The 23,850-nt window shown below is 34.0% G+C and overlaps 1 protein-coding gene across 1 annotated transcript in view; it reads left to right on the top strand.

The window, feature by feature from the left end:
• The window catches only part of NEK1 (NIMA related kinase 1), a 93,252-nt gene extending 73,906 nt beyond the window's left edge, over positions 1 to 19,346 (top strand). Inside the window, 8 exon segments of the mRNA XM_087816547.1 lie at positions 2,211 to 2,331; positions 4,514 to 4,602; positions 5,375 to 5,622; positions 9,160 to 9,311; positions 12,578 to 12,786; positions 14,012 to 14,142; positions 14,313 to 14,445; positions 18,067 to 19,346. Coding sequence (XP_087672673.1) covers positions 2,211 to 2,331; positions 4,514 to 4,602; positions 5,375 to 5,622; positions 9,160 to 9,311; positions 12,578 to 12,786; positions 14,012 to 14,142; positions 14,313 to 14,445; positions 18,067 to 18,080 — 1,097 coding nt within the window. The 3' untranslated portion in view covers positions 18,081 to 19,346.
• Positions 19,347 to 23,850: the final 4,504 nt, after the last annotated feature.

The following is a 23,850-nucleotide window of genomic DNA, read 5'->3' as shown; positions in this document are numbered from 1 at the left end:
ACGTGCACAATACATTTACCCCTTCTCAAAGCCTCATCTTACTATGACATTGGTTCAGAGCCTAAAGATGTTGTCAGTGTCTGCATGTAGTTCTTTGAGTACAGGTACTTCCCAATAATTAAAAAGAAAGCACTTGCCTTCCATATACTTATAATAATGGTGAAACGGGAGTAGAGACTCCTTTCAAAAACAAGAACAGTGGGAAGTATTTAGCAATCATTGGTCCATAGAAATTCTGAGGTCCAGCCAGGAGTAGCATTGTCAGCTGGCTTCCCTTGCTCCAGAAGTTGGTGTCCTCAAAGGCTCTTTTCTTTTGAACTGTTTCTTTCCCTGGTAGTGCTTCTGCAAGTAGAATTTTCTTAATAATTTTGAGGGAGTTGGTATGAATGTTATTGACATTCATTACATTTGATAAAACCACTTTGTTTATTTGTAGACTGGTCCTTCTCTACTCTGAGTTGCCTGTGAGATTCTGTGAGACCGTGTGCTTGAGATTTATAGAAACCCTTTTGTTCAGCTAAGAGAGTCTGTGATATATGCCTTTAAATATTTATCTGCCATAACAGGTCTTCATCTTTCCCGAGACCATATTTTACTGCCCTAAATTTCATGTTTGTCTTTTTTTTTCCAGCCAAGCAAGCAAGAATTTATTAGCCTCAGCAAAAGCACGGTCAGGACAGTGAAACAAGGAAGGGCTTAGCATAGAAGCAGCAACAGAGGACCCTAGGCTGGGCTGCTTTGGCTGACTGAGAAGTCAGAGCAAAGGGGGCCTTGAAGACAGGTTCAAGGGGTTAGCCCGGGACAAGCTGCCACTGCCCATTGCTCCTTTGGTTGCAAACCTCATGGGGACCCTTGAGTTTAGATGTATGCCTGTAGGGGAAGGAAAGGGGGAAGGGAAAGGCTCGGGCGTGCTCCCCAGAGGGAGAGCATACCTCATGTTTGTCTTGAGGTCATGTTTTCACTTGAGAAACTTTTGTTGCCTTGGAGGAATTATCTTTGGTTTTCTCTTCTAAATTATCCTCATAAACTAAACTTCTTTCGTCAATCAGTCTCTCTCTTGGACTTTATCAGAGTCTACTAGAAAAGGTAGCTGGCGCTTTTAACATTGTGTGTACATAGCTCCTTAACTAGATCATTGAGTCTATTAACTACATTTTCTGTAGTCCTTGCTTTCACAAGTACCAAATTTTCTGCTACAATATAACAAGAATCCCCTTTTCTCCAGCCTCCAATAACTTTTTTTCACTGACCAGTCTCTCACCAACAGTCTCTCTGAAGCCCTTTCGACTTCTGCCTGTTCCCCAGTCCCAAAGCCAATACAGATGTTTTAGGCTTTTATTAATGTCAGCACCTCGTTTTCAGGCATGAATTTCTGTTTCAGTTATCTATTCATGCAAAACAAATTATTCCCGAAACCTAGTGGCTAAAGATGACTATTACATTTTATCTCACACTTCTGTGAGTTAAGAATTGGGATGGTTCTTCTCCATGTGGCATCAACTGGTATCACTCAGTGGTATTCATCTGTCATCTGGGCTTATCTGGAGGGTGCAAGATGATGTCCCTCCTTGGCAGGGCTCTTCTGGGCCCACTCAGCTGGGTTCTTTCTTCATTTTAGTCTCATGGGCTTGCCATGTGGTCTTCCCTGAATAGTTAAGCTTCTTTCATGGTGGCTTTGGCTTCCAGATTCCAAGGTGGACCATGCCAGTTCTCTTAAAGGCTAGATCTGGAACTGACATAGCAACATTTCAGCTGTACTCAGTTGGTCAAGGCAGTCACAATGCTGGACCAAATTCAAGGGGAGGGGAAACCAAGGCCCCTTCTAGATGAGACAAATGTCAGAGACTTGGTATATGTGTGAGCATCTTTAATTCACCACAGTATCTTAAATAGCCTTATTCATTAGACTCATAGTAGGTATCTTAAGCCTACTTAAGAAAAAGTTTGCTGACTCTTGCATTAGGCTATACAGCCTCTATTCTATGGCTAAAAGTGTTTTATTATTTCTTTTCAGCATTTTTATTGCACTGAAAAGTACAAAAGGAAAAGTCTGTCATTTCAAAAGCAGTTGAACTAGAGTTAACACAATACTTTTCTTCTAATTAACATATTAGCCTAAAACTAGGTAATGATAATTTATAGAAATTTATTCCATTTTCTCTAAACAGATTTTGTTTTGAGACATGTTTTTTGTTACGCTTTGCTTTCAGAACCTGATGACTTGGAAACAGAAGTTCTACGACAGCCAAGTGAAACAAACACAGATGGTAGCTTACCTTTCCCTGTTATTGATGTATGGATTAGTGAGACGAAAGAAACAAAGGAAACTGGGTATGTTACCTGTTTTTTCTTGTGTGTCAAAACCCAGATCCTGTTTTGTAATTCCCTTTTAAGAAATACTGTAATAACCTAATATTACACTATATCCTATACCTTATAAAAATAATTTAATTTTTGGATATTACATTCATGTGGTTCAGAAATCAACAAGTATATAAAGACATACAGTAAGAAGTCTTTTCTACCTCTGTTCCCATCCAACAAATTCCCAATGTCTCCTCTTCCAGATATTTTTTTATATGTATATAAGCAAAAGCAAATATATAGTCCACCTCCCTTTTAAATACAGTTGTTAGTATAATGTACATAGTATTTTCAACCCTTTTCAATTTTAGTCAGTAACTTGGGAATATATTTCATATTAATACATACAGTGCTTCCTCTATTTTATTTTATAGCTACTTAGTATTCCATTATATGGATATACCACATCTCCATGAATGTGGAGTGAATTCATCTGTGTGAATTCATATTATAAATGATGCTGCAATGAATAACCTTTAAATAAAGTCATTTTGCATGAATATAAATATATCAATAGGATAAATACATAGCTGTATAATTGATGGGTCAATTCCATTTTTATAAATTGCATTTGTAATTAAATTATTGTTCTCTCCAAAGGCTGTACTAACTTATGCTTTCAGAAAGAAGGTATAGAATGCCTTATTTTCCTCACAGCCTTGCCAACCTTTTATTATCAGAGTTTTTATTTTTGCCAATCTGATAGGTCAGAAATAGTATCATGGTTTAGGGTCTTAGTTTCTCTCTCTTATTATTGGTGAAGTTGAGCATATCTTTTCAAATGTTTAAGTTTCATTTCTATTTTCTGTGTATTTCCTGTTTATATGGAAATATGTCTAAAATATTGAGTGATTAACAAAATAAAATTATATTGAATAAAACATTTCCATATATTAGAAAAACACTGATAATTCTATGTAAAAATTATTATAGATGTATTCAAGTACATATATTTGTATGTAAATTTAAATGAAAAGTATGGTCAGATGTCCATCAAACATAACAGCACGGGAAACTGGGATTTGAGTGGTTAGGGGTGTCCTAAAAGAAACACTACGTTTTTTTTAATTGAGGTAAATTTATATAATAAAGTTTACCATTTTAACTATTTTAAAATGTACAATCCAGTAGTATTTAATATATTCACAGTGTTGTCTAACCATTATCACTGTATGGTTCCAGAACATTTTCATCACCCCGAAAGAACACCCTGTACCCATTTAACGGCCACTCCCTGTTTTCCCATCCTCCCAGCCCCTGACAATCACTAATGTGCTGTCTGTCTTTATAGACATGCCTATTCTGGATGTTTCATATGAAATAATACAATATGTGGATTTTGTGTCTGTCTTCTTTCACTTAACATAGTGTTTTCAAAGTTCATCTAGGTTGTAGCATGGATCAGTACTTCATTCCTTTCATGGCCAAACAGTATTCCGTTGTATGAATAGAGCATAAATTTTTATCCATTCAGCAGATGATGATGGGTCATGTCCAGGATCGCTTCTGCCTTTTGGCTGTTGTTAATAGTGATTCTGTGAACAGTCATGTCCAAGTTTTCATTTGAATGCCTGTATTCAGTTCTTACAGATGTATACCTTGGAGTGAAATTTCTGCAGCATTATGATAATTCTTTGTTTATCTTTTTGAGGAACCAAGGAATATTACATTTTGAATGAAGAAATGTATTACTGTATGATTAAAAATAGTTTAAAAAGTAAAAATAGAAAATTGTTCAAAATTTAAAACTAAAAAAGTAAAACCTACTTAAATTTGAGATGGATTAAAAGTATTAAGAAAATAAAAACTGCCTATAAACCAACCCCTCCAGAGATAAATTACTGCTTCCTTTTGGAATATATTCTTCTAGTCCAGTGATTTTCAACAGTTATAAGAAATGGTGAGGCTAGTTGTTGTTAATGGTTATGATTGTTGAAGGTTTGGACAGGGTAAAAACTACAGTGTGCTTATGAGAGGAAGTATATATATATATATATATATATATATATATATATATAAATGAGAAAAATATTTGGAAGAGGGATCACAGCATGTTAGTGAACTTGAGTTCTATTTTTTTTTTTTTGTATTTGAGAGTGCTATTTCTAGTAAATGGGTTTTTGAAAAATGGTGTGTCTATGTGTGGCAGACTAGAAGATAGGATCACCATTCAGCAAACTGAAGTTTCTGAAGATGGAATTTCTAGGAATGTGGATCAACTTAGTGACGTTCATGTAGGTAAGCATCATCGGACTGTGTCTAATTATGCTCGGGAAGGTTGTGAATACTAACCTGTTTTATTTGGACAGTATTCTTTATCAGTCACCTCAATCATTTTAAAAATGTAATTGACATAGAGCACTGGACTCTGCATTTATAAGCCTGGATTGTTTGATAATGTGAGCAATAGTTTTTAGGTCAATTATTTTATTGAATGTTCAAAGTGAAAAGACTTGCTTCCCAAAACTAAGCCAAAATACTAAGAACATTCAATAAGTTGTCCTCTTGTTTTCATTAGTATTAATTAAAATATAAGAAGCATACTTTTTTCTATCTAACTTATAGGAATAAAGATAAACTGAAACTAAATATGAGTGTCTAAACAGTGTTTCTTCACATTTTCTTGCATTTATGGGTACATCTTAGAACTTCCAATGTAATGGAAGTATATAAAATTAAATCTGCTTTCTGAAAATGAAACATTATATCCTGTTAAAGATTATTTACAAGATAGTGTAATTACATACAGCAGGTCCCCTAATAATATCATTTTGTTCAACATCATTTCTTTATAATGTTGATGAGATGTAGCAGGAACTTAACTCTTGTTTATATCAGTTAGCCTACCGTAAAATTGGTTTGTTATATGTCATTTCAGTTAAAGTTGCAGAACCTATTGGCAACATTAAGTGAGGACTACTGTAGATATACTATGCCTTATCAATATACCTTAGAACTTTTATTTAAGTACTGTATAAACTTATCACATAATATTTGCTTTACACCACAGAACCTGGAATAGATGATTCTCAGCACTCTAAATGTGATGTAGATAAATCTATGCAACCAGAACCATTTTTCCGTAAAGTAGTTCACCCCGAACACTTGAATGTAGTCTCTCAAATTCAGTCAATTCTGTGTTCACCAGAAGAATCCTTTCCACTTCGATCTCGCTCTGATTCACCGCCAAAAAGTAAAAACAAGAATTCCTTGCTGATTGGACTTTCAACTGGTTTATTTGATGCAAATAACCCAAAGGCAAGTATGCTCCTCAGATGGAAAATGTTATTCATTTGGTAACATTTTTATGGATTGTTTTTCTTTGATAAACCATAATATTGAATTTTAATCCCTTAAAACCATAAACGCATGTACTCAGACACACATCAAAACAGTTTACAGAAACAACCAAAAAAACCCATTTTATCCTCTGAGATACTGAAAATAATCAGGACAAAGACTCTTCCACTGGCTTCCTGTTCAAGATTCCTTTTATAGGGTCTTCTTTTATTTAGCAAAGGATCCCTCTTATATCCTCTTACACTCTCTTTCTTTCCCACTACCCAACCCAGCTTCTAGTTTCAGGATGAGACTAAGCTTAAGCAGTCTATCGTAAATGGGTAGAAGTGCCATATTGCCTAATTTGTACATAGAACATTAGTAGATGTTCATGTGTTCTACCTCAGATTTGTAATAGGTCAAAATAAAATAGTCTAAAAATGTGGTCCTCTCATGATCTGACTTATGTAAGAACAAGAAGGAGGTTGCCAAATGAAAAGGCTACTTGTTGTTCCCTTTAGTCCTTCCTCATGTTAGGGGGAGTGAATAATGGGTGGAGAGAGACCAAAAGTGTTCCACTGATACTTTTCTCATCTGGCGAGTGTGTGGAAAACTGATCTCTATGAATATTTGAGAATTTCTTTTCTTATAGCAAATGCAGGGGTGTGTGTGTGTAATATTAATGTACAGTTCACAGCTAGCCTATGTACCTTAAATGTCTTATTTGATTTGCTAAAATATCAATTCTTAGAATAATGTTCATAATTTTTGCCTTAGGTAAGTGCTCGTAATTTTTTAATCAGTGTTTTACATTTATTTAAACCCGGTTTATAGGTTAGAGTGAGCAAATATTTGTAGAAGCTATTTTTTTTATCCTCACCTGAGGATATATTTTTTAATTGATTTGAGAGAGAGAGAGAGAGAGAAACATTGATGTGAGAGAGAAACATCAATCAGTTCCCTCCTGTATGTACCCTGACTGAGGATCTAACCCACAGCCTAGTGTGTGCCCTGACTGGGAATCAAACCCGCAACCTTTTGTGTACAGGACGATGCTCCAACCAACTGAGCCACGCTGGCAGGGCTGTAGAAGCTATTTTGATGGTGCGGTGTTATACTTTAATTGCAGTAAGCAGAAGCTAAACAAATGTGCTCACAAACCATTTCATAGTATAACCAGAGTATTGCTAACTCATAATTTTATATGAAAAATACTACAGATGAAAAAGTGAGTTGACAGTTTTTTCAAGTAGAATTTCATGTGAAGCTCTGTTAGTGCAACTAGTATTAATTCATTTACTGTCTTACAAGGCTCTTCACTTTTAAGAAAAAATACAACTAAACCAACAATAAAAAAATCTAAAGGAAGCATATATTTTTAAAATGTTTTAAAGTTTTCTAAAACATTGCTCTCCTGTTTGATTTGTAATGGCACCAAATGCTAGCTGTGTAAAATCATGCTATAAGGAATCTAGAAAAAATTAGTCTATCAATAAAGAGCTCAGGCAGCATGTTTCAGATAGCTGTTTTCAGGAAGATCTCTTTCTATGATTGTTAAAACTGTAGAATATTACTTTAACAACATGAAAAAACTTAGAATCAGAATTATAGAACTGAAAGTTTGCTTGTATAAAATTTTCTGACTGAAGATGAATATCCTATTTAAAACTTTAATAGCCTATCAAAGAAGACTACGAACATAAATGATTTTTAACAGAGGGCAGATAGTTGTTGCATTGGTGTGTAAACCCATTCTGAGAGGAAGCTTGTAAAATTGCATACCACTTGAAATTTCTTCTTGTTATTTTATGTTCACTTATGAAATTTATTTTTATTAGTGAAAGGAATAAATTAAAATTGAGATGATTTTTCAGGGCTAAAATTTATGTTAGCCTAGAAAATATTGCATACTTTGGTGTAGTTGCTTTGTATTTAGGTATGTAATGCATATATGCTGTTAATTTTTTTACCACCACTTATGCCCCCATACCCTCCTCCACCTCCCCCAACCCCCTCCCCCCACAATCACACATGACTTCCATGTTCATGAATATATGCTGTTAATTTTTATTGATTAGCATGTACCTGGAGAAGGTGTTACTGAGTATGTATTTTGCATACTGCTGGTTTATAATATACATGGTTTAAAACATTAAAATAATAAAAGTCAAGAATAAATTCTGCTGACAGTGGAAGATTCAGCAAAAGAAATACTTGCAGTACTATTATTGCTTTAACAAGCAGTGTATCTTCACCATCTTGTCGTTTGTAACCATTTTTCCCTCTTGAGTGCTATAATATGTAAATTCTTTTCAAATAATGGAAATTTATTCTTTTTCATTCTCAAAAACAGATTGTACCAATAAAATTGGCCAAGTATATAAATTTTCATTAATATGCTAAACATTGTGTTTTCACAGTCTCCCATCTGGTTTAGGGTTCTTATCAGGGCCTTGGGAGTCATGTTTCAGATCTCACAGATTCCTTTAGGCTTAACCCAACCCCAAGGCTTATATAATAGGTACTTGTTTCGTAGCCCTGTCTATCCATCGACATTCTAATTGTTGAAAGGTTAGTAGAAAAAAGCTATTCGTTGTATCGCTGGTCTTATCCAACACAAATTCAAATTTTAAGCACCTCCACTGTATACATTGTTTTTTCTCAGCTCAGTTTGTTGAGTTCCTTCTTACCTGCCGCTACAAATGATTCTCAGCATGAACATGGAAGAACTTGGATGAATGTGTCTTCTTTTTAGCCTTCCATAGTGGGAAAGGCTCCACTCATAGTGCATTGCACAGGGAAGCATTGGTAGGCCTTTTTCTTTCTTTTTTTTTTTTTGCACTAATTTGAGGCCCCCGATTTAACCTGTGTTGACTAGCCAGCAACACCAAGTGATAAAGTGGTAAAAAGAGCCACCAATTATATGTAATGGTGCTTAGCTAAGCTTCAGACTAACTCCAGGATTTGGGCAAAAATAGTGTGTCCCCCCAAAAATGTATGTATACTTTAATAGCTGATACCTCAATTTTGAAAATGAAATGTATTTTAATAAACATTGCCTTTATAATTATTCAAAGTGTGTGTATATATTTTGGGGGGACACCCTATATATATGGAGGGTTGGTCATAGATAGGAAAGTACAGGAAGACTTAGCAGAGATACCGTGATAGGGGACAGTATGGACCACGAGTGAGAAGGAGCACACTGGCAATTTCCAGCACTGCCTAATTCCTGACAGATTTCCAATTCCATGCTGTGCACACATCCCAAATACACTCCTCTCCCTAGTTTTTAAAGGTGACCTTATGTTAAACCTATGTGTTGAATCCCAAACATAACTCCCAAGTTTAGTTTCCTCACTAAAATTCAAGAGAATCAGTTCTTACATTGGACAAGTCAATTTATATAATAAATAAATAAATAATAAAATTATCATTAGCTCTAATTTTCTAAGGTTTTTGTTTTTATTTTCTAATTATCTTACTCCTAATAAGAAATCTGTTGCCTTTTCTTAGATGCTAAGAACATGCTCACTCCCAGATCTCTCAAAGCTCTTCAGAACACTGATGGATGTTCCCACTGTAGGAGATGTACGTCAGGACAATCTTGAAATGGATGACATTGAAGATGAGCACATTAAAGAAGAGCCTTCTGATTCTGAAGACATGTGAGCATGTCATGACAGATAGTGACACTAACAGAATTCCTGAGTTTGTTTATGTTCTAGAGATGGTCACTTACCTAGACAGTTTTTAAAAATGACCTGTAGCTAACTTTTCACTACTCCTTTAACTTTTTACAACATATTTAAAGTCCAGTCATGCACATTTTGATATGTATTTCTGCCTTTATATAGTATAACTTAACCTCACTTGAAGAATATAAGAAAATAGTTTCTATTGGTGTTCTGTCTTATGTACCGCTTAGCATCCAGCACAACAGCTTGCACCTGGTAGGTACTTAATAAATAGTAAGTGAATAAATGTTAACAGGATGATGACTGTTTAACAGTGTAACACCGCATGATATAGGGATTGCAATGGGAATTAGTGAAGTATTTACTTACTACACTAGAGTTCCCCAGGAAGGTGACCAGAAAGCTCCATCCACATCTATCTCCTGACGGGAATGATTTCAAAACCATGGCAGTGGGGAGTTAGCGGGTGGAATACTTGGTTTGTGTGTGTGCACATGTGCTTACATGCATGTTCTGCATGTAACTTAATTGCTTTCACAAAATTCCTTTCTTCATGATTCATGGGAAATCTAAAATCTAGGAGGGTGATTTAACCAGTCCTTCTGAGAGTGGTGGGAGGTGATAGCCCTTTAGACAGTAACCTTGCTCCATGTTCTTTGATATCAGTCAGCCTTCTCAGCCCTCAGACAAATGTTACAATCTTTTGGGGGAAATAAAACCAGAGTACCCTGGAACAAAATGTTGGAGAAGGTACATTGTATTTAAGTCGTCAGGAAATACATTACAAAATATTAGAATTTGTATATTTTCTGGTTTTTTTAACTTAATTTTCTCCTCTTTTATTGCTGTCATTCAGTAGAAAGAACTTGTGCTTTGGTCTGACTGAAAGCATTAGTCTCACCATTTTCCTCCCTATAATACTTGAGCCAGGGCTACTTCATCTGCTACATTCATTTTCTCTCTTTGTTTTTCTTAGTTTTGCCCCTTCTTAAATTTCTAGCCACACTTTATCTTTTAAAGGCTGCCTTTTTTTTTTCATTTTTCATAGCATTCTGTAGAATTTGCTAGTACCCTCAAAATTTAGAGGAAAAGTCACCTTTATCCTAATTTTCTTCTGCTTAGCTGTGGTCTTTAAGCATTTTAACTATCTTTTTATTAAGCCTACTGGAGAACACAATATTTCAGCACCTTTATGGTTGACACAATGCTAGGTAACAGTTTTTTCCTCAGAGTTTTTATAAAGTTATCCATTTTTATCTGAGTGAACTATAGCTTATTTGTGGCTTGTGTTCTTTTAATTACTAGTTGATTGCAATTTTATTTTAAAATTTAGGTTAGAAGCCTTTAACTTGATTTTTTTAAATTTGAAAACTAAGTTATTTTTAAAAGTAAGTTACTCCATGTCTATACAGGAAAATTTCACTCGATGGTTTCTTTGGGGGGAAAAATTTTTTTTGATTCAAACTTTATTCAAGATTATATCCTAAGAAAGCCTACTGAAAAGTGAATTTGGGGCCAGGTTTTAAAGTGCCTGAGACAAATTTTTGGATGTTCATTTCATAAAAGATCTTAATCTCATATTTTCCTTACAATGGTAGACTTAGCAGTCCTGCTTATTTTACTACCATCTCTGGAGCATACTAATTCTTCTAGGCTGGCCACTAGAGTATTTTATCAGCAGCTTAATGTTCTGTCACTGTAGGAATGGTACATAGCAGATGTACCTGGTATGTTACTTTTATAATTAAATGGTAAGTTAAATGCTACTAGTAGTATGATCCAAAAAAAGTAGACATTCTCTCTTCTTTATAGATGCTTTGTTTTTCTATAGCTTCTACAAAGTTAAAGTGTAGACGTTTGTACACATAAGTACAAAATAAAGATATTTCTACATTAAAGGATTATTTTCTTTTTCCATTAATGGAAATTTTATTCATTGTCTCACATAATATTGTTGATATTTTAGTTCTTCAGTAAAAATTTGTCTATTTGATTGGAGTATAAACTTTAGTAAAGACCTTAATCAATCCTTATGTTCGGTTTAGCAAATTTTTCTATTTGCATTCCACTTTATTATTTTATTTAAATATTCTTTAATTGATTTCAGAGAGAGGAGAGGAAAGGAGAGAGAGAGAAATCAATGATGAGATTGATCACTGATTGGCTGCCTCCTGCCTGCCCCCGTACTGGAAATTGAACCCAAAACCTGGGCATGTGCCCTGACTGGGAATCAAACTGTGACCTTCTACTTCATGGGTCATTGCTCAGCCACTGAGCCACACAGGCTGGGCTGGGCTGTATGCCACTTTAGGACACAGAAGCAAATCAGAAGAGAGAAAATGTGAGTACATTTTTGGGGTATAGGAGAAGTGGTCAGAAGACCTAGGTTTCAATCCTTTATTTGTTATTTATTGACTGTGTGACCTTGAGTAAATCATTTAAACACTGATTCAGTTTCCATGTCTCTAAAGTGAGTTTTGTGTCAATAAAATATAAATAATAAGATAAAACTAAAGTCCTATATAAATGTATGATACTATTTGCATAAGTTAGTTCATTTCAGCATCTATGTTTCCATGAAAATAAAATTAACATCCTGAGCAATTTCTTGGAAACAGGATCCCCCAGATAAGATTATTACGATTAATGTATTATAATTGCACAGTACAGCCTACTTATTATATACTTTAGAAATGTTTTCAAGAATAAGCATCTAAAGATAAGACTTCTGGTAACCGTTTTATTCACTAGATTATCCTATTACCTGAACATATAATTCCCTAAGTATTTCTTTTTCTAAAAGTAAAATGCCCAGTGAGGGTTTATATGGAAAGCTTTTTGTATAGTGTACTATTATTATACACCCACACTAAGATTTTGCTGAACTTTCAAAATTGCATAAAAGAAAGATATTGGAGTATTAAATGTTTGATTTAGAAAGCAAGTGAGGAACCTCTTTAGACATTCCTCTTAAAATATTGACATTTTCTTTCAAAATTTAAGCCATTAAAAATATTGATAGTTGCATGATTCTCTTTGGCAAACCAGGACCATTTTAAACAAGTCGTCTTCTAGCTTGATATGTGTCATGTACTTTATCATCTATTAATCCTCATTTACTTTGTTAAAAACTGTAGGTTTTTTTCACATTTCTTTTTTATCCAATATTATTACTTTGAAGTAGAAAGGAGTGCACGCAGCTTTGGTAATGTTTACTTTAATTTGTAAAATTTCAGTGTGTTTGAAGAAACAGACACAGATTTACAAGAGCTTCAGGCCTCTATGGAGCAGCTACTCAGGGAAGAGCCTGGGGAGGAGTACAGCGAGGAGGAAGAATCAGCCCTAAAGAACAGCGATGCAGAGCGAACTGCCAACGGGACAGACCTAGCCTATGAGGATGACAACCCCAGCAGTGAGAGCGCCCTCAATGAAGAATGGCACTCAGGTGCGTGATCACAATTGTGGCGGGCCTTTTCCTTTTTTCAGTGTGTACATATATTTCAGGCAGAGAATGTTTTTCCAACACCTGATATGAACTATTTCCAGTTTTAGAGAAAACTGAAGCATGCTTCTGTGTTTGACTTATATTCATTCTTTTTCTTTTCACACAAATGTATATACACAGTTGTTCATTTCTTTCCCATTAAGTTAAATGCTTTTTTAAAGCATTTTTATTCTGATTCTTGACAGAATAATAATACTCATTTCTTGATTTATTTTTTAGTAATAAAGATAATAACTTCATTTTCTTAGCACTTTATATTTTCCAGAGAGCTTCTACATACAGTGGTTAACCAAAAGGGTTAATACTAAAAGCAGTTTTTAAAACTTTGGTTTAGATACTGTTCTTTATTCATAGCATTACTGCTAAGATGCAAAGAAAATTTGTGTATTTCAATAACTATTTATTTGGGAAGAATAACTAATGTGAAAGCAATGATTCTTAAGTAATTTTGTTTTTTACTAGAATTTTTCAAAGTATCTTTGGCGTGTACGTGACATAAAACTTACAGAACATTTATAATCCTTTTTAGGTGCTTAACTAAAGTTTTATGGTATATATTTTAGGTTGTCTGCCTTCTGCATGCTTTTTTATGTTTTGGCCCATGTTTAATATCTACTTTTTTAAAATAGTAGTTAGGATTAGTTGCTGTGATGCAGAACATATGGGTGTGCTTTTTCCAATTTTATTTTGCTAGATCTGATGGCATCTCTAGGAAAGCTTTTATTCTAACCTGGTTTACTGTTTATTTCTATAAAAGAAAAGATTTCTAGAGTATCATTCTTCTTAAGACAGATTTATATTCATTGATCACCTATACTAATGACATATTATGACAAAAACTTTAAAGTATAAAGTAGTCTATTTCTTTATTTTTAATTGATTTTTTAAAATTTTTAAAGAGAGGGAGAGAGAGAGAGAGAAACATTGATCAACTGCCTCCTGCACACCCCGCCTACCAAGGATTGAGCCTACAACCTGGGCATGTACCCTGACCAAGAATTGAACTGGTAACCTTTCATCGTGCAGGACGACACCCAACCAGGTCACACTGGCCAGGACAAAGTAGTCTATTTCAGTGACATTATTTACATAATAGAATTTTAGTCTATTAGGGTAATAATTATTTAGTCTTTTTAATTATAAAATTTTTAAAAATGTTTTTTAGATAACAGTGATGGAGAGATAACAAGTGAATGTGAATATGATAGTGTCTTTAACCATTTAGAGGAACTGAGACTTCACCTGGAGCAAGAAATAGGCTTTGAAAAATTCTTTGAAGTTTATGAGAAAGTAAAGGTAAGTGAAATGTCAGTTAAAACATTTGATTTTGAAATATGCTCTGTTTGAATTACTTGTGAAATGTCAGTGGTTTTTATTGGTAAGTACATTTATTATAAATAATTAAAGTCTCTAATTAGAGAAAGATAATATTCAAATATTACTTTGTATTTGGAAATTTGGTATAGGCTGTTCATGAAGATGAAGATGAAAATATTGAAATTTGTTCAACAATAGCTCAGAACATTTTGGGAAATGAACATCAGCATCTTTATGCCAAGATTCTTCATTTAGTCATGGCAGATGGGGCCTATCAAGAAGGTAAGATTTCCTCACATCTTTATATTTTAAATAAATGTGCAAAAAACAAAATGACAGATGTAAATTGATGAGCTTCAGCCATATGTAAAGTTTATCCTAAATAGTACTAAATGTAATCTCTTCTAGAGTAAGTAGAGTTCATCTATAACAATTTGAATGTCACCCATTTTTTATTTGGAAAATATTTACCTATAGAATCACTCAAAATATGTTAGGACTTTATTAAAGTTATTAGTTAAAAATGGTTTCTCCTTAAATTTAGTTAAGAGCAGTAAACACGGAACCAAGACACCAGTGTCATAGTCCTGCCTCTTCAGGAGGCTAATAATGTGACATTGAGTGATTTATTTTGTCTTAAGTTTCAGTTTCCTTTGCTATGAAAATAGAGAGATGATCTTCAATCTAATGTATTTGGATTGGTTTTCAGAGTATTTATTGTGTGCTTCTTGTATGCCTAGCACTTCTTTACTCTGGACGGTAAAGACCTAATCTTTGCTTACATGTTGTTTACAGTTAAAATTATAACAAATAAAACAAAATAATATTTTATATCATTGGTGTTTGCTATGAAACATATCAATAGAAACCTAAGGGAGCACTTCTCTATAAAAAATTGTTAAAGAACTATAAAATAACACCATTTGTGGGGAAAGTGTAAGAACTTAATGTAGAGATGTAGACTTATTCTAATGAAGATGTTTCATTACACAAAATATATTGAAAATTCTCTTCTGGAATTTCCCTGACAGCTAATATACCAGGTTCGTTTAATTGTCCTTCTTGGTATAAGTCCTTATTCTGGGAGCATTTAATTTTTTGGAAGAAGCTTAATGTTACTTAAAATCAAGCTTAGTGAATGAAGTGCATTATCAAGGTTAATAATATGTGGCGTTTTTGTTTTGTTTTAAGTATCTTGGCATGAAATAAGGAGCCCACTTTTTTAAAATGAATTTATAAACTGATACTGATTATTTTGAACAAGAATATATTTCTAGAATATTTGTCAAAAAATTTTTACTGTAAATGTATGATTTGTAGAAAAAAGTTGAGAATTTAAAATGTTGATGCTTAAATTTCACAATGTAAATTTTTATAAGATTTATATTTTATTTTGTTCCAAAAAAGTTAAAGATTGCATTTAAAAACATACAGTACAAGATAAAATTAAGAACAAGCATTTGGGAAAATTCACTGTATCAGGCAAATGAGTACAAACAATATAATATTAAGCCAAGATTAAAGTAAGAATACAAAGTTTATGTTCAAATGGTCTCTACATTTTGTGAAAATGAATCACAAATTTGGTGCTGATCTTTCTAGCAAAGCAGGAAACCTAATTAAGTACATGAGTCACAGTGTTCATGAGACAAAACATGTCAGTTACTCAGAGGACAGCTATTTTTGGTATTGAAAGAAAGGAAAAAATTTCCCATGATTCTTTAAAAGGGAGGACTATGATACAGTGTTCTTAAAGCTTGAATAATATGTCAGCTCCTTTAAAGGGGAACATTTATTTTCAGACGCCAAGAATCTAAGTCCATAGACGTCAGTGAAAAACTCAGGTCTTAGTCCTTGAAAATGTCTCAGTTGTGACTTACTAGTGTAAAGCAATTGTTCCCCCCCCAGATGTTAAAAGATTCTTTTTATTAACAGAAAATTGAAAATATAAAATTAAAACATTATCTGGAACTTGTGGATTTCTGATTTTATTGAGATCTTGAGCCCTATTTTATAAAGTAGTACTATACTGGACTGAAAAATATCCTCAGTAATTTTTATAATAGTTGGATTTCATGGGGTTCTTTCCCATGATGTGGCATGGTGCAAGTTACTGGCACAAGTCCAAGCTTGTAGTTTCTTAAGTAGGAAATACCTACTTAAATATCACATTCATTTTAGATATTGTACTGTGTTTATGGTAATGAAATTCTATACAGCAGTTAAAACAAATGAACTAGGTTTTTATCAATATGGATAAGTTGAATAAGTAGTAAGTACATGGTACCATTTATGTAATGTTCAAAAGCAATTTCATTTAGGTGTACATGTATCTAATAAAAGTAAAAAAAACATAGGAGGGGAGGACACACATCAGATTCAGGATACTGATAATGCCCCTGGGAAAGAAGAGAGGTCAATAAGATTGGAAAAAGGTACTTTTTATCTGTAATATGCTTTTCCTTAACAGATAATCCAAACCAATATGGCTACAAGTTAATTTTTATTAACTCTAGGTACTAGGTACATGTGTGTTTATTACTTTATTCTCTGTTTTCCTATTTGAAACGTGTAATTATAAAAAATAATTATAGTACAGAGTGATAATTGTAACATTAGAAGGAATATATGTTGCATCAGGTAATGATCCAGCTGTCTTAGAAGAAATCAAGGTTTCAGGGTAATTCTTCCTAGAGGAGAGGACATCAGAATTGGATTTTGAAAAATGAATGGGAATTTACCTCCAAAGCAATATGTTTACTTAAACATGGAGGGATGCAAAATATTGCATTAGTGGAACTATAAGCAGTTCACTGTTACTAAATGGGGATGCTTAGGGAAGATGGGCAATGAAAGTAGATAAGGCTAGAAATATTTAAAAGGCCAGATAATGAAGGGCTTTACAATCCATATTAAGGGCACAGGTTCTATCCTGAGGCAGTGGGGAGCTAGTGAAGGGTTTTAAGCAGTGCAGTGATTTGAGATGACACTTGGAATTTAATGAACGATCACCTTTGCTAGAGTATGGAAGACAGTGATTGTTATCTTAGATTAAATTAAACACTCTGTTTAATTCATTCAGGAGTGTTTTTTTAGAATAATGAAAAATTGGAAATAACCAAAATGTCTATAAATAGAAATGCTTAATTATGTCATATCCATAAAATAAAATGCAGTGCAGCCATTGAAATTGACATGGAATATATCTATGACTTAATTCTTTTTCAACATTTTATTGTAAAATGGTCATTGTATGAAAATGTTTAAAAAAACTTTCTATTTATCACCCATATACCCACCACCTAGATTCTGCCATTAACATTTTATAATCTTGCTTTATTACTTATTTATCCATCTTTTTGTCCGTTATGTGTTTTAAGGGAAAAACTCATGTCTCAAAACTGCATTTTGTCGTAATTTTTTAAACAATATTTGTATATGCATAGGGAAAGATCTAGGAAGATTAATTTTTTTATTTTAAATATATTTTTATTGATTTCAGAGAGAGGAGGGGAGAGGGAGAGAGAGAGAGATAGAAACATCAATGATGAGGGTCATTGATTGGCTGCCTCCTACACGCCCCTCCTGGGGAAGCCTAGGCATGTGCCCTGGATCATAAGTTGCTGCTCATCTGCTGAGCCATGCCGGCTGGGCTCTGGGAAGATTTATATAAAAATTATTAACATTGGTTGTCCTTGGCTTATAGATGATTTTTGCTTTCCACTTTATTCTTCATTGTATTGTCTGAATGTTTTACACTGAGTATGTGATACTATAATAAAAACTACATTTGAAACTACATTAAAGTTCTTTTCCTTTAGCATGAGAAACTATGAGTTTTTTACTAGTAGATACAGTTGATTTGCAGTGAAATGAATTAAGCTTTTTTTCTTTTTTTTACAGATAATGATGAATAATCCTCAGAACATTCTTTAATCCTCAGCTGTATGAAAGCATTTAACTTTGGCTCATCAGGATAACAAGCTTCAGTGGGGAATGTAGCGATTTTTTATAAACGATATGTCAGATTTAAGATGGGCATGCTAATTGCATGGAAAAGATGGACAAACATGACATTTTTCAATTAAGAGTCTAGTATTTTATCTATTTTATTTTGTTTCTTGAGTTCTATAGTTACCTCCTACAGAGTATATACTTTATTAAATCTTCCAACCAAAGCATAAGAGACTTTGATCCAGAACTGGACATAATAGTTTTGAAGATTTACCATGAAGTAAGGTAACTTTTACTTTCAGCAAATGTCCTTATTTTGAAATAATTACTTAGGTTGTGAAAGACCTGCCTGTGGCTTTTCATTTAAGTATTTAAATATGACCCTTTTTTTCTGTCTGCTTGTTTTCATGACCAGCAATTAGGTATTAAATAACCTTGTCAAGGGCTCTATTTCAATCTTTGCATTTTGAAGATGGAACTTTTAGCCTTAAAGTTTATATTCTCAGCCCTTTTTCAACCAGTGTGTCTCCTGAACTAGCTCAGTGAAATCAGGCTATAGAAACAGCCTTAGAAATAACTGAAAATTTTGATTATGAAAGAATAGCAAAATTATATTTCCTGATGTTAAAAAATATGGTTAATTCTGTTTCTTTTTAATGACCAGAACCAGGAATATTATATCTAAAAATTAGTCTGTGAATGTTAACATTGACCTAGCATACAGCATACAGTTGCCCTTTTTGTTTTTAATTTTCTCTCATGCATATGCTTATATGAGATTTAAAAGGAGAAAGGAATGGTTTTTATTTTTGACACTGACAGTTTTGGTAACTGTTACTCCAAAGCAGGAAAATGTTTGCTGCTTTTATGTCCATTATGAGAGGATCATTAAGATGATAGTCACACAGCTTCAATTGCACTTTGCCAGGTATTACATCGTTTTATTAGTGATGTCTATTACTTTTAGTAATAAAAGCAGATTTTTTTTTTGAAACTTGAGGACATAGCAGCCTGATTGGCATAATATATCATTTGAACAATAAAATCTTAACTTGCAGCACTATCAGTACTATGCTGAATTATGTATATTTTTTCTAATATCCAAAACTAAATACTTGATTTTTATATGTTTATTTTGTGATATTACTATTAAATTTTTATTATCTACCTGAAGTACATTATTGGTTGTCATATACTTATTAGCACTCAATAGAATGCTTTTACACAGATTTGAGAACACTTTTGTTTCTTTTACCTGATGATTTTCTTTTTTTTTCCAGTGGAAGAATTCTGTACTTTAATTCTCTATAATCCTGAAAGATGAGAATGATTTGAAGGGGTATTTTTAAAGTATTACCCTATTACGTGTGTTAGAAAAGCAAGTAAAGGTATAACACAGTAGGAAAAGTTGTTTAGCCATATTTCAAAGGATGTCACATACACAAGACTAGCGATGACAAATAGGGTTTGTGTCATCTCCAGTCAGTTGGTTGAGAGCGGCTCTGGAGTGTTGTTATGGAAAGGTTGTCTGTGCCAGTGGGAAGAGGGCTATTGATCAGTAAGGTCTGTTGTAAGTGTTGCAGGTAAAGTGTGTAAGCATTTCTAGATTTATAGAATGTTAGAGCTAGAATGGGCTACGAAAGTAATTTAGTGTTATCTCCACTTAACATGCAAGGACATTGAGTTGTAACATGAATGAAGTCACTTACGTGAATGGCCAACATCAGACCAGTTCTGGGTCTTACACGGTGCTATTAATTATACACTCTTTTAAAATTTATCTCCTCTGGAGAGTGAAAAAGAATAGATTCAGTAGGAAAAAGTATATTTGGCATCAGTGCATTAAGAATTCAGCAGAGATTTCTTGTTTCTAAGAATAGCACACTATTCTAGTTAACCTCCCTGCAAAACACAATTTTTAAATGCTAAATTGTTTTTCCCCATAAATTAACACGTATTCTACCCTTAATTACTTTATTGATGATGGATCTTTAAAGACTGTGTGTGTTTAATATACTAAAAACACAGAAGAGGTGAGAAGATGAATTGCAAGGCCAAAGCTTTGGGAGAAAGTTTCAACCCAAATATTAGTGGAATACTGGAGAGAGAAAAAAGACGCTTTTAACCTGAGAGTATGTCGAGTACCTCACACTTTGGTATAGTGGGCTTATGGAGCCAAAAGGGTAAAAGGCATGGGCAAGTGCCCATCCAAACTGAAGAATCCTATAGGAAACCCCGTCAAGGGAGACTCCAAAAGGGAGAGCTAGAACTAAACCCAACCTCAAACTGAGGAACTGCAGGATGAGAAAAGGACAGAGAGATCCCTGAGAAATTGTGGCCACAGTCCAAACGTCAAGTAGTTTTGCATCTTGAGCACCAAATCTGTGGGCTGGGACACTAGACTCAGACATGATTTGAGGTTCCCCCATGAACCTGGCAGAAGCCATGCCAATATCTCTCTGAAGGAAGGCACATTTATTTTGTGTCTTGAAAAGCACCATAAGTAAGTTTTTAAGGGCAATGGCAGGCACAGAGTCAAAGATAAAACAGTACACAAGAAATCAAGACAGTGTAAGTGGGAGACAGCAGGAAGAGGGTGGGCACAGACTTTAGATTTGGAATTATCAAAGATGTGTTGTTATACCTGTGCTCATTATATTTAAAAATGATCCACAAACTTGAAAATACCTACAGGGAAAGAAAAACTGAAAAGGAATATAGACTTGAAGAACCAAATAGAATTCATTTATATGAAAAATACAACAACGGAAAATTTAAAACTCAGTGAACATGCTTGTCAGTGCGTGATACAAGGCAAAAAGGAGAATTTAAAAACTGGAAGAAATTATTCACAATATAGCACACAGAGAGAAAAATATGGAAAGTACAACAGAGAAGGTAAGAGATTCAGCAAGAATGTCTAATGTATGTTTGATGGAAATCTTACAGATAAAGAAAGAATGGGGTTAAGTTATCGATAAAGGCTGAGAATTTTTACGCTATTGGAGGACATCAATACACAGATGGAAGCAGCCCAGTGAATTTCAAGCAGGATAAAGTAAAAGAAATGAATGCCTAACATCTTCAGAGTGAAACTGGAAAATCAAAGACAAAAGAACTTAAAAGAAGTTGAAGATAAAAAGGCATACTACTTTCAGAGGAATGTTAAAAGACTAGCAGTTGGCTTTTCAACCGTAGTAATGGAACAGTGGAATGTTATCTTCTATGGGCCAAAAGAAAATAATTGTCATTCTAGAATTATATACATAGCAAAAATGTGTTTCACAAATGAATAAAAATTATTTGACTTTCAGTACTGGCCATGGTGAAATAACAAAGGGGATTTACCTTCCCACCTTTAACAACTCAAAACACTGGACAAAAAAAATACATGAACCAGTGCTTTTCAGACAGTGTGCAACAGACAACAAAGGGCAGTGATCCATGAAAGAGGGGAAACAAATGAGGTAAGCCCTGTGATTGCCCAAGTTCATTGCATAGAAATAGCATAAGGGCCAAGGGACCCATGTAAAACCCAGAGTTCTCCCTAAATTGAGGAAATAGAAATTAGATTTAAGAGAGGTGAAAGCAGCCATAATTTTCAGGACACAGTACTGGAAAGGAGAGAAGTGCACAGAAGAGCTAGAAAATCCCCAAATATCTGGAAACTGAACACAATTCTAAATGACTAATGGATCAAATGAAAAATCATAGCCAAAATTAGAAAATACTCTGAACTTAATAAAAATTAAAATGTGACATATTTAAATTTGTATGATATACCTAAAGCAGAGCTTAGAGTGAAATTTATAGTATTAAACACTTATATTGTAAAAGAAATAATTCACTGACTTAAATTTATACCTTATAAATCCAGAAGAGAAAAGAGAGTAAATTAAACTCAAAGTAAGCACAAAAATGGAAGTAATTTTTCTTGAAAAACCACAGAAATCAATGAAATAAAAGCAAAATCAGAGAAGCCAAAAGCTACTTGGTTAAGAACATCAATAAAATTGATAAATCTATAGAAATATTAGAAACAAGAGAGGGTACATCACTACAGATCTAAAAGGCATATGGATAATAAGGGTATATCATGGATAATTTATGCCAATATATTTGATTACTTAGTAAAAATGGACACATTCCTTGAAAGACAAAAACTACCTGTATTAGATTGTCCTTCCATAATAAAATACCATAGACTGGGTGCTTAAACAAGACACTTTCCCACAGTTCTGGAGCTAGAAGTCCAAGACCAAGGTTCCAGCCGATTTGGTTTCTGGAGAGGGCTCTCTTCCTGGCTTCAGAAGACTACCTTTTCTCTGTGTTCTCGCATGGTCTTTCCTTGGTGTGTGGGCAGAGAGAGAGAGCAGCTCTCTGGTGTCTCCTCTTACAAGGACACTATTCATATAGGATCAAGGACTCACCCTTAGGACTTCATTTAACAATTACTTAGGCACCCACATCTCCAAATACAGGCAAACTGAAGGTTAGGGCTTCAACATACAAGTTTTTTGGGGGGATATAAACATTCAGTCCATAACATTACCAAAACTCATCCAAAAACATGGAAAATCTGAATCTCCCTACATCTAATTATTAAATTAATTTATTTTTGAATATGTTTTTATTGATTTCAGAGAGAGGAAGGGAGAGGGAGAGAGAGAAACATCAACAAGGAGAGTCATTGATTGGCTGCCTCCTGCACGCCCCTACTGAGGATTGAGCAGGCAACCAGGGCATGTACCCTGACTGGGAATTGAACCTGACCTCCTGGTTCATGGGTCAAAGCTCAGCCACTGAGCCACACCAGTGAGGCTGAAATTTAATTTTAGTTTGAAGCCTTCCCACAGAAAACCTTGGCCCCAGATGGTTTTAACGATGAACTTTATCAAACATTTCTGAAAAAAATAGTACCAATAGTACACAAGCTGCTTCAAAGTATAGGAGTGGAGGGAACATTTTCCCACTTATTCTAAAAGCACAGCATTATCTTGTCCTCAAAACAAACAAAGGGGGAATTAGAAGAAAAGATAACTACAGACTCAAAAACTTCATGAACGTTGATGAAAAAATTGTAAACAAAATTTTAGCAACTCTAACTCAACAATATATAAAAAGGACATTGCATCATAACCAAGTAGAATGTGCCAGGAATGCAAGACTAGTTTAACATTCAAAGCTCAATCAGTGTTACTCATGTTAATAGACTAAAAAAGACCATATGATCATCTCAGTAGATGCAGAAAAAACATTTAAGAAAATCAAACATTCATTTCTCATAAAAGTTCTCAGCAAACTAGGAATAGAAGAGAAATGGCTCAACCTGATGAAGATCATCTTTTAAAAAACTCAAAAAAACAGCTAATATAGTGAAAATAAAGTTTCCCTAAATGGAAAAAGAGCAAAGATTTATGTTTTTATCACTTATATTCTACTTTGTACTGGAGGTTCTACCTATTACAGTAATGCCTGTGGGGGGGGGGGGGGTGGAAAAATAAGTGCCTACAAATTGAAAAGAAAAGTAAAAACTCTTTACTCACAAAGGAGTAAAGTGATTGTCTATGTAGAAAATCATAAAGCTACACAAATGCTAAAAGGACTAAAGAGAGAGTTAAGCAAGGTCAATGAAAATCAATTTTTGACGAGCTGGAGTGGCTCAGGTGGTTGAGCATCGTCCTGTGCACCAAAAGGTTGCTGGTTTGATTCCCTGTCAGGGCACATACTTTG

Source organism: Miniopterus natalensis, chromosome 4 (assembly GCF_054644295.1).
Source record: "Miniopterus natalensis isolate mMinNat1 chromosome 4, mMinNat1.hap1, whole genome shotgun sequence".
NCBI lineage: Eukaryota > Metazoa > Chordata > Mammalia > Chiroptera > Miniopteridae > Miniopterus > Miniopterus natalensis.
The sequence above is the reverse complement of the archived record's forward strand: the minus strand, read 5'-3'. Positions and strand labels throughout refer to the sequence as shown.